The 15,498-nt window shown below is 53.9% G+C and overlaps 1 protein-coding gene across 2 annotated transcripts; it reads right to left on the reverse strand.

Annotated features, from left to right (window-relative positions):
- Positions 1-679: 679 nt before the first annotated feature.
- On the reverse strand, positions 680-12,002 carry ARHGEF15 (Rho guanine nucleotide exchange factor 15). 2 transcript variants are annotated; one of them, XM_006217778.4, is made up of 16 exons: positions 11,900-12,002; positions 9,307-9,962; positions 8,716-9,048; positions 8,426-8,480; positions 7,398-7,456; positions 7,086-7,297; positions 6,815-6,975; positions 6,483-6,635; positions 6,220-6,349; positions 4,717-4,791; positions 4,521-4,613; positions 4,279-4,439; positions 4,027-4,179; positions 3,788-3,870; positions 3,575-3,679; positions 680-2,837 (listed from the first exon to the last, which is right to left on the reverse strand). In XM_006217778.4, exons 2-16 carry the CDS (start codon positions 9,914-9,916, stop codon positions 2,686-2,688), a joined length of 2,535 nt encoding a protein of 844 aa, XP_006217840.1. In that variant the 5' UTR covers positions 9,917-9,962; positions 11,900-12,002; the 3' UTR covers positions 680-2,685. The 2 variants fall into 2 exon arrangements, with proteins under 2 accessions (XP_006217840.1, XP_006217841.1); XM_006217779.4 differs by lacking the exon at positions 11,900-12,002 and adding an exon at positions 11,363-11,611.
- Positions 12,003-15,498: the final 3,496 nt, after the last annotated feature.

Raw genomic sequence — 15,498 nt, forward strand, 5'->3', positions numbered from 1 at the left:
CAAACAACTCTTAACTGGTCTCCACCTCCCCATTATCTCAGTATTAGAATCTCTGACTTGGAGCCTGGAGGCTTCCTTAAGTGGCAGGACTAGGAAAGGGAGTAAGGAGCTGGGGGAAAACATATCTGGGGCACATGTGCAGTTTTGTGTCTGCCTCCAGATATCTCAGTCTATTTGTCTCTCTAAGTATCTCAGTGGAAGAGGGGGAGTTTGTAAGGAGGGACTCCCCCCACTAGGAAACGTGAAGGAGCGCTGACACCAGCTCCCTCCCCATGACCACTGCCTTCTCTTCCTGGGCTTCTATTCCCTTGTTGCCACCCCTAGAGTGCTCTCAGCCCAGATCTTCCCAGGGCAGTATCCTTCTTGTCATTTGGGTCTCAGCTCAAATGTCACTTCCTCCAGGGTCTTCCCCAAAGACACACACACACACGACACTGTATCATAGCCCTTGCTGTATTTTCTTTGTAGCACTCACAGCTACCTCATCTCATCTCACTTTATTAATTTGTTTACTTAGTAACTTCCCCCCAACCTCCACTCGCCTAGAATGTAGGCTCCTTGAGGACAGGGTCCTTGTCTTCTTCATCTCTGTATCACCAGATCCTAGAGGAGTCCCTGGCACATAGAAGGCACTCAATAAAATAGGTGTAAAATTGAAATGAATTAAACACGGAGATGCTTGGTTGGTCAGTAAAGGACCTTTATTGTTGACTGACTACCCTTTTTGTCCTTCTTGCTGCATCTTCATCCCTTGCCAGAGCCCCAGCCATATCTGGCTCTACCCGTCCTTCCTCTTCCCCAACCTGCAGCAACTCTCTGCTCCAGTATCTGCAACCCTCCCACCACCACCACCGCCACCGCCACCGCCACAGAGCCCTCAGAAGCTATAAGTGGACTGACACTCAGGCTGCACATCTGGTCTCCAAGCCCCTGTTCCCAGCAGAGCTGACCCCTGCTCTCAAAGAATCCCTTTTCCACCAGCCCTGCCCCCACTAATAAAGCCACATTTGGAAACCACCACTCCTTTAAGCACACGTTCCCCCAGAGAGTCTCAATACAGTTTCACCGACATTTACTGAGGATTTCTCATATGCCAGGCACTGTGCTAAGTGAATCTCCAAAATCATAGACATGCCAAATACCAGTGCCTTTCTCCCTCTGAGTCTCCAAGTCATGGCACCTCCTGTGGCCAGTGTGGTAGTTTCTGTCCTGCGCAAGTTTCCGTGCATGAGTTGAAGGGAAGGTGTGATGTCCTAGCTCGGAGACGGCTTTGTGCCAGGCCCCAGTCCCAACCTGACAGCAACTCTCTGTTCTGCTCTGTCTCCATCCGTCACCTCCTTCTGGCATTGTGCGGGGGCAGTTTCTCATCTGGAAGCAGATGCTCTGGGTAGGGTTGGCAGCAACACTGGCTCTGTTCTCTCCTCACTGCTTGGCCCAGTGTTTCTGAGAGAGGGCCAGGATGAAGGCAAGAAAGCCCTGGAGGCTCACTGGCTGGCCCGTGATCTACAGCTCCTGTTTCTTCAGCCAAACCTGGGACCCAGAGCCAGTCTGAAGCCCAAGGTTGAGGCTGGACTGCCGGCTATAGTTCAGGTTGGAGGATCTGCAGGTAGGGATTGTGAAGGCCAAGCTTTGGGCAAGGAGGAGGGCCTGCAGGCTTCAGGGGGCCTCAGACCCCAGCTACTGGCCATCTTCAGTCCCTCAGGCTCCTCTGCCAGTTTACTTGGCTGTTCCATAACATCACCTTCCAACTGTCATGGAACCCTGGCCTCCAAGAAACACAGACCCAGGCCTCTAATCCCCAGCTCCAGCCTCTGGCTGCCAAGTCACACCCAGCATCTTCCCCTCTGGAGCTCAGACCTAGTGACTTTTTTTTTTTTTTAATAGAGGTACTAGAGATTGAACCCAGAACCTCGTGCACTCTACCACTAAGCTATTTCCCTCCCACTAGACCTGCTGTCTTTCCTGAGGGGACTAATAGGAAGAACGGGGGAGGGGGGTGCAGGGAGAAATGGAGTACTCAGTCCTCTGAGAGGGGCGCAAGACCACACACATCACGTTCAGCAGAATCACCTTGCCTGTTATGTGTACAGACATATGCACACACACAGATTCTCTGAGACACACACTCTGGATTCTTCTAAAAGAGAGGAACTGGCTTAAGAGGACACAGGAGGCACCCCAGGAATGCGGTCTAATACTTCCCAGACTCAAAGGGCAAGAGAGTCGTTGCTATAGCACCAAGCAGGGTTCCTACTGGTCTCTTGGGCCCAGATCACCATCTTCTTTGGCTGGATGGGTCCCTGCTCATCGCTGTAGGCTATTTTATCCTAGGTGTTTATCTCCAATGCAGCCCTCTTTTAACTGCATTGACCTAGCTTCTTCGTCCTTGGCTGTGAGCTTAGAAGGGGTACTCGTTGGCCAGGGGCTCAGCCAGCTCAGCACCCATTGGCTGCTCTGCACTAAGCCTCTGTCTCCATTGGCAACGCACTCAAGCCATCTTCATCCTCCCTGATGCGTGGGCTCGGACGGCCGTTTTCATTGGCTGCGCAGTCTTGAAGTTCCGTCCCTATTGGTTGCCACGAGAGGTAGCGTTTCCACTGACAGCGATTCCAGTGGATGGATGGGCTTTGTCTTCTCTGTGCCACACTGTCAGCTGTCCAACTTGAGCCGCTCCCCCAGCCTACATTAGGGTGGGGGGGCACCAGGGGGGCCTGAAGAGGGCCCAACAGCCTCCAGGAGCCTCTGGTGCTGGCGAAGGTGCTTCCTCCTTTCGTGTTCCCCTGTGACTTCACACACCAACTGGGCAGGGAAGGCCCCGGGAAGCCCCTTCAGCCAGCCTGGGGAAAGAGATACAACAAGTGCCCAAGTGGGGCTGGGGCAGGGGGCAGGTCAGGAGGGAGAGGAAGCCCAGGAGGAGGTCAAATGCCTGAGGGTCATGGCGGGTGTGGGAATTAGTGGAAAAGCCTGGAGCACTGGTAAGAGGGCCACCAAAGGTGGAGGAGACCGCAGCAGCAAAGAGGGTCGGGGTCCCTCCTCTGTCAAGCCCTGCACTGACTGCCCATCTCACTCAGAGTGAGGGCCAGAGTCCTGACAGGAAGCTATGAGAACCCACGCAGTCTGGTCCCCATTATCGCTATGACCTCAACTGCTTCTCCCCACTGTCCTCACTCCCTCCAGCCACCCTGGCCTCCTTACTGTTTCTCAAACACACTGGCCATAGCGCCTTTGCCCTGACCTCTGCCTCCCTCTAGGACATTCTTCCCCCAGACACCTCCTCAATGAGGTCCACCTTGACCTCTCTATTTAAACTTGTAACCCTACCCAACCCCGGGACTCCTGATTGCCTTGACTTTGCTCCACTTTTGTTTTTCCCCAGCACTTATCACCTTCAGACACACTGTAAACTTTACTTATTTATCGTGTTTCTTCTTTACTGTTTCTCCTCCACTGGAATGTGTGGTCCAGCATGGCAGGAACGCCTGTGTGTTTGGCTCATGGGACCAAGAACTGTGAGTGGCACCTCACAGGTGCTTCATAAATATTTATTGAATGAATAAATAAAAGAATTTCTCACCTTCAGGGCTCTTGTGTAGGTGCTTGGGGGGAGCCCTGGACTCTGGACTCCGTCCCTCAGTCTTAGTGGGTGTGGAAGGCTCTGAACAGAGTTCCTGGGAACAGTCTGGGGGTGGGTGACATTACAGTGGAATCAAGACTCATTTTAGCTTCTCGCCCAGATTCCCCCAAAGGCTCAATTCTCCTTCCCGCCTCCCCTCCAGGGGACACTTACCACAGTCCTCATAGATGGTGTCGGGGGAGCAGGGAAGGGGGCCTGGGGTAGGGAAGGCTCCCAGCCAGCGCTGCATGTCTGATCTGGTAGGAATATAAGGAACGGGTCACAGCTGGCCCAGGAGATCTTCCTGGGGGTTGGCAGGGGCTTCAGAGGAGAGAGACTGGGGAGGAGGGTGAGGGACACTGACAGGTCAGGTGAGGCTCCCAAGGGTGTTTTCTGAAGGAGACATAACTCACAGGGATGAAGCTTGGAGTAGCCGGTGGGTGGGGCGGCCCTGGTGGTTGCTGAGAAGGGAGAGGCGGAAGGTAGGAGGTCCAGATGGGTCGGGGACCTGCTGGGCCTGGACCAGGGAGCGATGGGCATAGTCCAGGACCTGTAGCCGCTGCCCACTGCCCAGGGAAGAGGAAGTTCAAAGGGAGAACAGAGGTCCAGCTGGACTCCTCCTCCCCCCGGCCCCTGCCCGGGTTCCCTCCTGCCCTCGGACCCACCTCTTGGGCTGAGTGATGAGCAGCAGATCACTGAAGAGCAGCAGGCAGAGGGGGGTGAAGCGGGGGCGCGAGGCAAAGAGCACACCTCCCCTTCTGCATCCTAATTCTGTCAGCTCCCCCTGCAACTCCAGGCGCCTGGACCAGGAGACCAGGGGCAGGGCCTGCGGGGAAACAGGGAGGAGGGTCTGGCTTCTCCACAGCACCACGGGGAAAGGGAAGTGAGGATCTGGGTAGGGACCAACCTTGACTTTGTGGAAGCGCAGCCGCTGTGCGAGGCGGATCAGCTCCTCAGTCTGCTTCATGCGCCCCACCTCGGCGCTGCAACGCTCAATGATCTGGGAAAGGAGAGCCAAGTCACCCACCCTTTCTCCCTTCCACCCCTTCCATCTCTCCCTACCACCTCATCACCTCTCCCAGCCCCCGCATCCCCCTGCCCACCTTGCTGATAGCACCCAGGGCCTTCTGGGCGTTCTCCTGGCGGCTGGACCCCTCCTCTGTCTGGCGCAGGATATTCTGGGCACAAAACAAATGGTCACTGGACCTCTACTCTGCGGCCCTGGGATTCAGAAGGGCTGCAGCTCAGAGGACCCTGCCTGGCTTGGCATTTTGGGGTTCACAGGGCTGGGGGACCAGCCTCACCACACACTGTGTGCATAGCCTTGAGCAAGTCACTGTACCTCTCTGAGTCTCGGTTTCCCCATCTGTAAAATGGGAATAACTCCCACCTATTATACCAAAAGCATTGTTGTGAGGATTCAGCAAGGAGCTATATGCAAAGTACTTAGCATGCTGAAAATGCTGAAAAGAGGTTGCTATTATTTTAGTAATTATTAACCACAACTATTAGTACAAACAGTATATCACAGGATTAAGAGTGCCTGGATTTAAAGTTTGTCTCCATCAATTATTATCTGTGTCACTTGTGGCAAGTTATTTAACCTCTTTGAGCCTCAGTTTCCTCATCTATACAGTGGAGTCAATAATAGTTCCTACTCTCACAGTCATTGGTAAGGTTAAACGAGGTGTATAGCATTTAGAACCGTATCTGGGAGGGATGGGTGTAGCTCAGTGGCAGGGCCCATGCTTAGCCTGCCCAAAGTCCTGGGTTCAATCCTCAGTTCCTCCATTAAAAAAAGAACCGCTTCTAGAACAGACATCCAAGGGCTGTTAGCTATTATGATTAGTCTCATTATGATGTTGTTGTCTACACTGGGGAGATGTAAAGTTGAATAAGACATAAAGACACTGATAATCTAGCTAGAGACTGTTTACACTGAGATCCCCACATTGGGTGACTTGGTTTAGGGAGAAATTTCTATTCTGCAATAGAAGAGTATTTCTCACCCCTTTTTTCAGTACCCCTGACTAAGGGGCCTTTTTAGACATTTTTCCTCTAATTGTCACCCGCAGCTCCCCCCACCCCACCCATAGAATTTTAATACCACAGATATACTGTATATCTATTTAGGTAGCATGGCCCTTTGGAGTACCACAACCATCGGAATCCTTAAGATTTTTTCATCTCTCCCACCAAAGAATGAGTTTTTACCTCCTTGGAGGGGGGTGATATCACCCCCACTGGGAAGGCATACAATGAAAGATACAGCTGAGAAAACCTCAAAGACAAGTCACCACATTCCCCCTGAGGCCCAGAGAGAGAAGGGGACCTGCCCAAGGTCACTCAGCCAGTTAGTGGCAGAGCTAAGTCTAGAACTCAGGTTTCTAGCCAGAGGCTCTTTTCCTGCACCCAGACTGCTCCTTGAGACTTATGGGTCGGGCTTGGTGGGTCCCAGATAGAGATGCCCAGATTAGGAGTCCTGACTAAGGTACTCCTGTGTTCCTGGTGGGGTGGGGGATAGTGATGGCGGGGCAGGAGGCCCTTGGGGAGAATTCTCCAACAGGCTTGGTGGGACTGAGAAGGGCCCAAGCCAGGACGGGTACCTGCAGCAGCATGCGGAGCCGCGTGATGCGCTGAAACGGCAGCAGCAGGAAGGACGGCAGCGGGAGCCGCTGGCACTTCGGGAGGCTCTGCAGCCGCCGCAGCTCCGCGGAGAAGCGCATGTTCGTGTCCCTGCAGAGGCAGGCCCAGGCTGGCGTCTGCCTCAAGGCCCTAACCCCTCAACCCGCCCTGGCCTGGCCCCCAACCCTGCTCTCCAACTTCCTGCCATACGGGGAATGGATGTGGCCGTGCCTCTGACACTCACATCAGGCGGCTGTAGGTCTCCTCCTGATACTGCTGGTTCCGGACGTAATCCACGTACACCGAGAAAGGCCCCACGGCGTGGGCATGCACCACGTCGCACAGGTCGCTGATGTGGGGGGAGGAGCGCACACGGGACAGTAACTTCCCCAGAAACCTGAAGGAGTGGGGAACAAGCAATGGGGGGGGGTGGTGCAGAGAGCCAGGTGTCCTGGGTTCTTGAGGGAAGATCTGGGCCCTAACTGGACCCTGGGAGGAAGGCCTGGGGACAGAGAGAAAGCTCTGGAGTGCTTTCTCCCAAGGCCTGATTTGTGAAGAGGTCAGGACCCCACTGACCGCTCACTGACTCCCTGGACTCGCTGCACGTTGGAGAAGAGAGTGTGGTGATCCCGCGGGGTGAGCGTGTCCCGGAGAGCCTGGCTCAGCACAAAGGTGTCAGTCAACAGCCGTAGGGAGCGCAGGTACGAGGCCTCGGATGTCACCACCTCGAACAGGCTCTGAGGCGAAGAGCAGGGCAGGAGTGGAACGCCCAGCTCCCAGCCAGGCCAAGACCCAGGTCCCACGCCCCTCCCCGCCGCCCGCCCAGCTCAGCCCCAGGTGCGCCCACCTCCTGCATGCGCCTCTCCTGGGGGCTGAGGGTCTCCAGGAGGCCGCTGGCTCGCACAGCTGGGAGCTCCTGCCACAGCGTGTTGCGAGGTCCCGGTGGCCGGGCAAAGGTGGGAGCTTCTCCAGGATTGGGTGGAGATGGACTCCCATCCTCACTGACCCCCCACAGCTCCTCTGACAGCACGGCTGCTCGGTAAGTCTGATACAGGGGTTCTGGAGAGCAGACGTAGCACGTCAGGGAAGTCCAGTGCCCCAGACCCCTTCCCACTGCTCAGTGGTCTCAGCAGGGACCCCCAGGTCCAGAGCTCCTCACCGTCCTGCAGGGGCAGCTCCCAGTTCTGCTCTTTCAGCTCCTCCAGCCCCTCCTCATCCCTGTGGAAAGAGAAAGGGATGAAGTCCCCCAGAATCACCACTGGTGCACACCTGCAGGGGGTGCTATCCACATGATAGTGTTAGGGGTTGTATGCAGGGACCCTGACCAAACCCCAGATTTTTCATGTGCCTGTTGTATGTGAAGCTCTGTTAAGTGGGGCCCTCTGTTCCTGTGATGTCGACTACTGTGTACCAGAGACTTCCAAGCCCCTGACTCCAGGGCTCTCATGTAACGACCATTGTCTGGAATGTCCTACTTGTGCCTTGGTGCAACTCAACAGAGTCCAGCCCAACTCTTTTTTTTTTCTTTTAAGTTTTTTAGGGGGGGAGTGGGTGGTAATTAGGTTGGTTTATTTATTCTTAGAGGAGACACTCGGGATTGAACCCAGGGCCTCATGCATGCTAAGAATGCACTCTAACACCCTCCCCTCTGGTCCAACTCAGCTCTTACACATCTCCACTCTGTCCTGGGGATCAGCACCACTGCACACCCATTCACCCAGAGTAAAAACCCAGGAGAATAATTCTGGTACAGGGGTTCCAGAGAGCAGATATAAACTCCAGGAAGTGTTTATCGAATAAATGAGTCGCCTCAGACAGATTAACTCTGATAAGGGTAGTGAATCTGACTAACAGGCCCAAATAACACATGAGAGATGTTCCTGGTTGCCAAATGTATTTGCAGACAATAATTTCAATAGAAGATCAGGTGGGGGGACTCTGGGCCTGGCTCTTCACCAATCATCATACCTCAAAAACCGTATGGTATTTTTGGTATTTCACAGGCGAGGAAGCTGAGACCTGGAGAGGTTTAGTGAAGTGTAAAAAGGGACAAAGCTGGGATTAGAAACCAGGGCTGCTGGTCCCTATAGCCCTAGCCCTTCTCTGCACACTTGTGAGGGTAGGATTTAGGTGGATGCCGAGGATAGTCTGCTCTCAGGTAGGAGTAAGGGTGGGGGTGTTCAGTACCTGCCCTCCGTGGTTGCTGGAGGATCTTGCTGAGGGGCTCCATCAGGACCATCCCCTGGAGAGGGAACTCAGAGTGAAGAGACAAACCTCCAGGATCCCCAGGCCAGGACTCCTGACTCTGGGCCCAGCAGAGACTGTTACTATAAAAACTACAACTCCGGTCAGCCCCCTGGGCCCCAGCTGGAAGCAGCCCAGGGCCTGCTGGGGGTTGTAGTTAGTTGGTTTTTAGACTGCTCCGCCTCCACCCCTTCTCTTCCCAGCACAGAGGTCCACTCCTCCAGGCCCTGTACCTGCTTGGATTCCATCTTCGGAGGGCAGATCGAGCTCTGGCTGTGGGGGGTCCCCAGAGATGGTGACGTCCTGTCTGACCCGAGTTGGTTTGGGGGGTTTGAGGGGTGGCAGGAGTTTGCGCTCGGCGGTGGAGCGGTAGGACGTGAGGACGACTGGGGGGTGACTGAGGCTTGGAGGGCTGGGGCGGGAGCGGGAGGTCCGCAGCGGGGAGGCCCGGCAGGGGGCCCTGGAGCCCTCCTCGCAGCCCCCCACAGGCACCCATCGGAGCTCCAGGCCAGGCCGGGTGACATGGCAGACACAGGGGCAGCAGGGAGGGCAGACCAGGGCAGCATCTGTGGAGGGCAGGGGCACACTCAGGACCTGCCCAGGCCTCCTCCCTCTCCTTCACCTGCCCAGCAGCAGGAACATGGAAGTCCAGTGCTAGGCCTCTATCTCCTCCACCCTGACTCTTCAAACCCCCAGAAATATGAAAACCAGATTTTTCCAAACACAGAATCCATTTTTGAAAAAATAGTCCCTGAAAGTACCCAGTCTTGAAGGACTAAAAACAAAGAAGAGGAGGGGATTGAGCGGGTCCATGAGGGGCTTACCTGGAGGGCCATTCTCCTGGGACCCACTCCCAGCAAGGATGCCCTGAGGAAGCTCTGTCTCCCCATTCACATCCACTCCCCCTGGGGGACCAGACTCCACGGTGTCCACAGCCTGGATCCTGCCTTCAGCGCCCCATTCAAACCTGCCAGCCAGTCTCCGCACAGTGCCTGGGGCTGAGGCAGAGCCATCCTGGGCCGGGGCCCCGGCCATGGGGTGCAGGGGCAGAGGTGTGTTGGGTGACCCAGAGGGTTTGGGTGGGGGGACTGGAGACCGGGGAGTAGGTTCCGGGGAGATGGAGCGCCGGGACCCGGGACTGGGGGTGCCGGAAGGAGAGTCTGGGGAAGTCTGGGAGTCAAGGCTGGCTTTGGAAGCTGATGGGGGCAGAAAGGCTGGGGGCTTGAGGGATGAGGCTGGGGGCTCCCAGAAGATGGGGGTGCACATTAGGTTGGGGGCATCATTGGCGGTGAGGGGAGGTTCTTGTGGAGAGGAGCCGTTGTGGTGGGGCCCAGGGGACTGGGAAGTCCGGGGGCGAGAAGGGGGGCGGGGGCGGATGATCCGAGGGGGCTTCTGGGTAGGGGGTGTTGCTGTGGGAAGAGACTGGGCTGACATCTTCTGAGCTCTTCAAAGGAGTGGGGTACTCTGCTGGAGTCATCCCCTGAAGAAAAGGGAGGGAGTAAGAGAGAGAGACCCTTAGTGCCCACCCCACCATGGGTAGATCGAGGCCTTGAAGCAGAATTGTTGTTTGCCAGCAAATGAACCATGATTTCAGAGTCAGGAGGGAAAGCTGGTGCACGTCCTCTCTTTCTCTCTCTTCTCCACTGTCTTCTCTCTTTACCTCTTACCCCTCCTCATTCCATTCCCTGAGGACTCTGGACCCTCCTGGTCAGCCTTTCTTGGCCCTCCCAGCCTCTGTCTTTTGGCTTCTGCTGCCACAGTCAGGCCAGAGGAGACAGTGAAGCTGGGGTGGGGGTGCCTGGGTAGAGACCCAGGTTGGGGATGTGTACAAGAGACCGCATCAGTAAGGGAAACGGGGCATGCTAGTATGGCTGCCACGTGTCTCCCTGATGAATTGTGTTTTGTGTCTGTAGTGTGTGTTGCAGAGGTTTGCATGTGTGGTTTAAGTGTGTGTGGACACTGTGTGTGCGCTATTTCTAGTGCTATATGCACAGGGTGTTGTATGCTGTATCCGTCGTTACATGTGGGCCCACAGTAGGAGAGCGGAGAACGCAGTGCGTGGTGTGCACTGTGAGATGGGGGTGCGAGGGTGTGCGTGTTCTGTGCTGTCTGTGGGTCTGTGTGGGGCGTGTGTGCGGTGTGTGTCTGCCTGCATGCCCGCCCATGCCTGGGCTGTGCGGGATGCATCACTATTTCCCTGCGCCAGCGGGCCCTCCGCCCCCATTTCCCAGTTCCTCTCTCCGGACTCTCCCTTTCCGGATTATTTTTAGTCTCCTTTTCCTGCCATGAAGATTCCTGGAGCCTCTGACCCCAAGAGACCAGGAGGTCCCGGGCATGGTCTCTCCTGCCCCATCCTCATCCCTGCCTGCCCCCTGCCCCTCATCTGGTCACAGAGAGATGCCCCAGGGGAAGCCTGGGTCCCACCGGGATGCCTTGGGGGGTAGTTGGGAGACCAGACTGAAGGTGAGGACCAGTGGGGCCAAGACGCTGCGGCCAGGGCTCACTTCCTCTCACGGGGAAGGCGGCTGTAATCCTGAGAAGGCTGCAGGGTCGAGGCTGGGAGACTGGGCACCCCCACACTCCCCTGAGCAGTCAGCAGGAGAATCAGACCCCTCCAGGCCCCAGACTGGTTTTTGAGAAATGATGTAGGCTGGGGGCTAAGGGCTGTAAGCTGGGAGTCTTGCGGCTCAATGGCCTCTGTGTTTTGGCAGGAAGCTCCTTAGGTGACCCAGGCAGTAGCCTCGCCAGCTGGCCAGCTCCTCCCCAGCCTTACCCACCTCGGAGATCCCTGCCCACCTCAGATACCTGCACTTACTTCCTTCCCCCAGCCCCCTACTAGGGCCTCTTGCAGGGACCCAGGTCCTCGGCCCAAGCACTCACCCTTGAGTCCTCTCCACTCTCAATCACCTCCCGGGCTGAGTGAGTAGGGGCAGGAAACAGGAATCGGATCCTCCTCCCAACCGGACACCCCCCCTCCAAACCACACCACACTCCACATGCGCACACTGGGGCTCTGGAAGATGCGAGGGACCCTGAATGCCAGATTTGGGAGGTTAACAGCGTCTGGGGAAAGGCTAAAACTCAGGCATGGAGAGTGGGCTGTTCCATATGTGCACAGTCTGTCCTGGGTCTGCATTGCTGCATGGGGGAGCTCGCAGGGGCTAAGGGTGGAGGGGTGGGGGTGAGGATGGGGTGGCAATGGCAGGGGGATGTCTAGCAGAAGGGCATGGGCTCTAGACACCTCTGGTCACTGAGGGGTGGTGTGTGTCCCTCTCTCCCACATCTCACATGACAGCCTGTCCTTTTAGCATCCAATCTGTCCCCTGGGTGTGAGCCAGCCTACGATTTCCCACCAGGGGATCCCCCCCAACCCATGTTCCCAATCCCTAACTCTGCAGTAGCTCCCCCTGAATTTACCTTTATCTTTTTGGAAGCAGTTTCTATTTTCAGCCTGTCCTGCCTGCCCTTTGGAGCAAGGATTGTGGGGCCCGGTCTCTCTGAGTGTCTGTTCTGTGTTTCTGGGCGGGAACTGAGGGCCCAGATTGAAATCTCCGCAGAGGAAGCCAATTCCTCAGCCCCACCCGGCCATTGTGTGTGTGTGTGTGTGTGCGTGCAGTGAGGGGTGTGTGGAGATAGGGAGGTCAGGAGGGAGATCTGAGATCTGTTTCCTCAGGTGGGTATGCTGGGCCCCCTTGCCTGCTCTCCATTCTCAGTCCATGTCTCTCAGCATCCCAGCGCCTGACTCTCTCTGTTCCACTGGGCGGTTTGATGATGGCTGGCCGGGAGTCAGTAACCACTACGTGGGTGGGCGGGCATTCCTCTCACCTCTAATTTGCTTTATGGTTGAGGAGCTGAGTTCTCAGGGCTCAGGGGTGTGTCGTAAAAACAACTGAGGTGGCAGAATGAGCCACACCCCTGCCTGGGAATTGGGGTAGTGGGAGGAAGACTGAGGGCAGTTATGAACTCTGAACTCTGGGGGCTTTTGCCCATGCCCAGGTGCCTGTTTTTGCCAGGTCTTCATACACACACACACCAAACAAGACACTAAGAAAACAGGCCAGAAAACTGGGATAAAAATATGTTTTAACCCATTTTTCTTCAGAGTAAAAGACAACGTCGTTTCAGTGACCAACACTGTGCTTCCAGGGTCTATGGTCTCCCCCACCTCTCCTCTCAGGCACATTCCTGCCCCAGGGCCTTTGCACTGGCAGTGCCTTCTGCCTGGAAACCTCCTTCCCAAGACATCCTCGTGAAGGATTCCCTCACTTCTCTTAAGTCATTCCTCAGATATCACCTTCTCAATGAGGCTGCCTGCCACTGTAAAATCACAACCCACAACCTCACACCATGTTCCCAACCTGCTTTTTTTCCCATAGCAATCATGCCTAATAATGTAGTGTATAGCTTACTATTAAATTGACATATTGTGTTTATAGTTAATTATCTTTTCACATTAGAAAGTAAGCTTCCTGGAGGCAGGATCTTCATCTGTTTTGTTCACTGATGTATCCTAAAATTCTGGAAGAGGGTCAGGCATATGACAATAAGTATTTAATATTTGATGAATTGAATCAAATTGAATGGAATCCTCCATAAAGCCCACTACTCCCCTGGCTCTCCTTCCCTACAGACCATTTCTCTTCAGGAAGGATGGAGGAGTCCTGAGGTCTTCCTCTCTCATCCATTTACTGCCACATCAGACGACATCAACCATTCTTCAGTCTTCCTTATGTCAATCGCCTGGTTGTTAGGAAAGGGTTCGTGGAGGAGAGGTACTTAGACTGTTTCTTGAAAATCAGGTAGAGTTTGGCCAGGCCAAGAGGCAAGGCATGGGTGACCATTTGGGGAGACCAGGGAAACAGGCACAGTGAGGAGGAAAGTAGGCCAGTTTGGAGGACTCTGAAAGGGAAGTTTAGCTGAAATAGAAAGAGAGGAATGAGGCTGGAGGAACAAGTGGAGGCCATATCATGGGCAACCAGACAGGGCAGAACAGCACTGAGGTTTCTGAGCAGGTGGGGGAGTGGACAGCAAGAGTTTTAACCAGTTCCCCACCCCTCCCCCCTCTTCTGATACCAGCACCTAACTTTCTTTTGGGGACCCACCCTTCCATCATTCTGGGTCAACATGGCCCATCCTGGGGGAAGGTATGGCCCGGAAGCAGCCAGTAAGCACACTCTCTCTTCCCTACCTACTGAGATTGGTTCAGGGGTGAGCCTATGACACAAGCAGGGCCAAAGTGTAATTCACACAGAACTTCTGCACAAATTATTGGAAAAAAGACTCTACTCTCTGCTAGATTGCTTTCAAAGATGACTGCTACGATCCCTCCCATTCCAAATGCCCTTTTGCGATGTGACTGCCTCTAACTCCCATCAAGAACAACAATTTATTTCCACTCAGTTTGGGCTGGTCCGGTGACTTGATTTGATCAAGACAATGTGGAGGAAGAGACACTGCCTGTTTGGGTCCTGGGGCTTAAGAGGACTGGCAGCTTCCACTTTGTTGTCTTAGAATATAGCCTCCATGTACAGACGAATGGGTTTGACTACTGAAGGGTAGGAGGTCACATGGAGAGAGAAGCCACTTGGAGAACCAGGATGCCCAGCCATCAGCTAGGACCAAGGTCTTAAGACATGTGAGCAAGGCTATCTTGGATCTTTCAGCCCCAGTCAAGCACCCATCTGATACCACACAGAGCATCCCCACTGAGCCCTACGCAAATTCTTGATCCACAAATTCATGAGCAATGAAATGGCTTGTTTTAAGTCACTAAGTTTTAGGGTTGATTCATTATGCAGCAATAATCAAAACACTGTCTTAGCAGTGGGGATGCTGAGCTGTGGAATTTAGGCCTGGAGCTGCTGGTGGCTGTCAGTAAGGTAGCCTGAGAATTAAACGAACATAGGGGAGAGGCGGGGAGGGACACGTTTGAGTCCTTAATCCTTCTGGCCTGAAATCATATCTGTGTTTGCACTTTTCAGTTATGTGTGTCAATAAATTCCCTTTTTGTAAATCAGTTGAATTGGGTTTCTGTCACCTTACAACCAAAAAACTCTTGCAAAGGGAGAGGAGCTCATAATGAAAGGAGTGTTGAGTCCCACTGGCCTCTGGTAGGGCCGGAACTTTGAACTCCAACAGAATCGTTCACAGAGTACAGTACACCTGGCCCTCTTTTCTGTGTAGAAAGACATTTGGGGTAGATAACCTGCCTGTGGTGTGGGATAAATCAAGAAGGGGCAGTGAGGAAACCCTGGCCTGCTCTGGGAATCCATTCAGGTTTGGATCTCAGTGAAGATAGAGGATTCTGTCCAACTGCCACCAGGTGGAGTCTGAGCACTTCAGGTGTGGGGCCTGGCATCCAATATGAACCCATCAGTGTCTAGGCCACCCCAGGCAAACATGCAGAAGAGGCAGGCACAGCGGGTACCCTTCAGGCCACCCTCCTTTCTCCACGGTTTCACCCCTTCTCTCAGACTTGGGGCCATCTTTGTGTTCCCTGTCCATTCCCCTCAAACTTGTCTCAGGACATTCCATTCATACCCAGGAAGAAAATGATCACAGACTATGGTAATCAACACAGCATGGTGTTGCGGGGCGGGGGCAGACACATAGATAACAGAAATAGACCAACCCAAATATAGTCAACTCTTTGTCAATTAAAAAAAATTTTTAATTGAGGTATAGTTAATTTACAATATTATATTAGTTTCAAGTGTACAACATAGTGATTTAAATTTTTATAGATTATACTCCATTTGTAGTTGTTATAAAAGATTGACTATATCCCCTGAGTAAACTGATTTTTGACAAAGGAGCAAAGGCAGTTCAATGGAGAAAGGATAGTCTTTTCAACAAAAGTTGCTGGAATAACTGGATGTCCATATGTAAAAAATCAACCTAGACATGGGCCTTATATCATTCACACTCAAAAAAGATCATAGACCTAATTGTAAAATATATAAAATATAAAACTATGAAATTCCTAAAATGAAACCCAGGAGATTATTTAGGCGACC

The sequence above is a fragment of the Vicugna pacos genome, chromosome 16 (genome assembly GCF_048564905.1).
Source record: "Vicugna pacos chromosome 16, VicPac4, whole genome shotgun sequence".
Taxonomy (NCBI): Eukaryota; Metazoa; Chordata; class Mammalia; order Artiodactyla; family Camelidae; genus Vicugna; species Vicugna pacos.

Bases quoted from the DNA above. Each gene is read 5' to 3' on its own strand.
- ARHGEF15 (XM_006217778.4), bottom strand. From the start codon at position 9,916: ATGTCAGCCCAGTCTCTTCCCACAGCAACACCCCCTACCCAGAAGCCC. The intron at 6,976-7,085 runs GTGGGCGCACCT...TCTTCGCCTCAG, and splicing joins AGGAGAGGCGCATGCAGGAG to AGCCTGTTCGAGGTGGTGAC. The intron at 4,440-4,520 runs GTTGGTCCCTAC...GTTTCCCCGCAG, and splicing joins TGCGCTTCCACAAAGTCAAG to GCCCTGCCCCTGGTCTCCTG.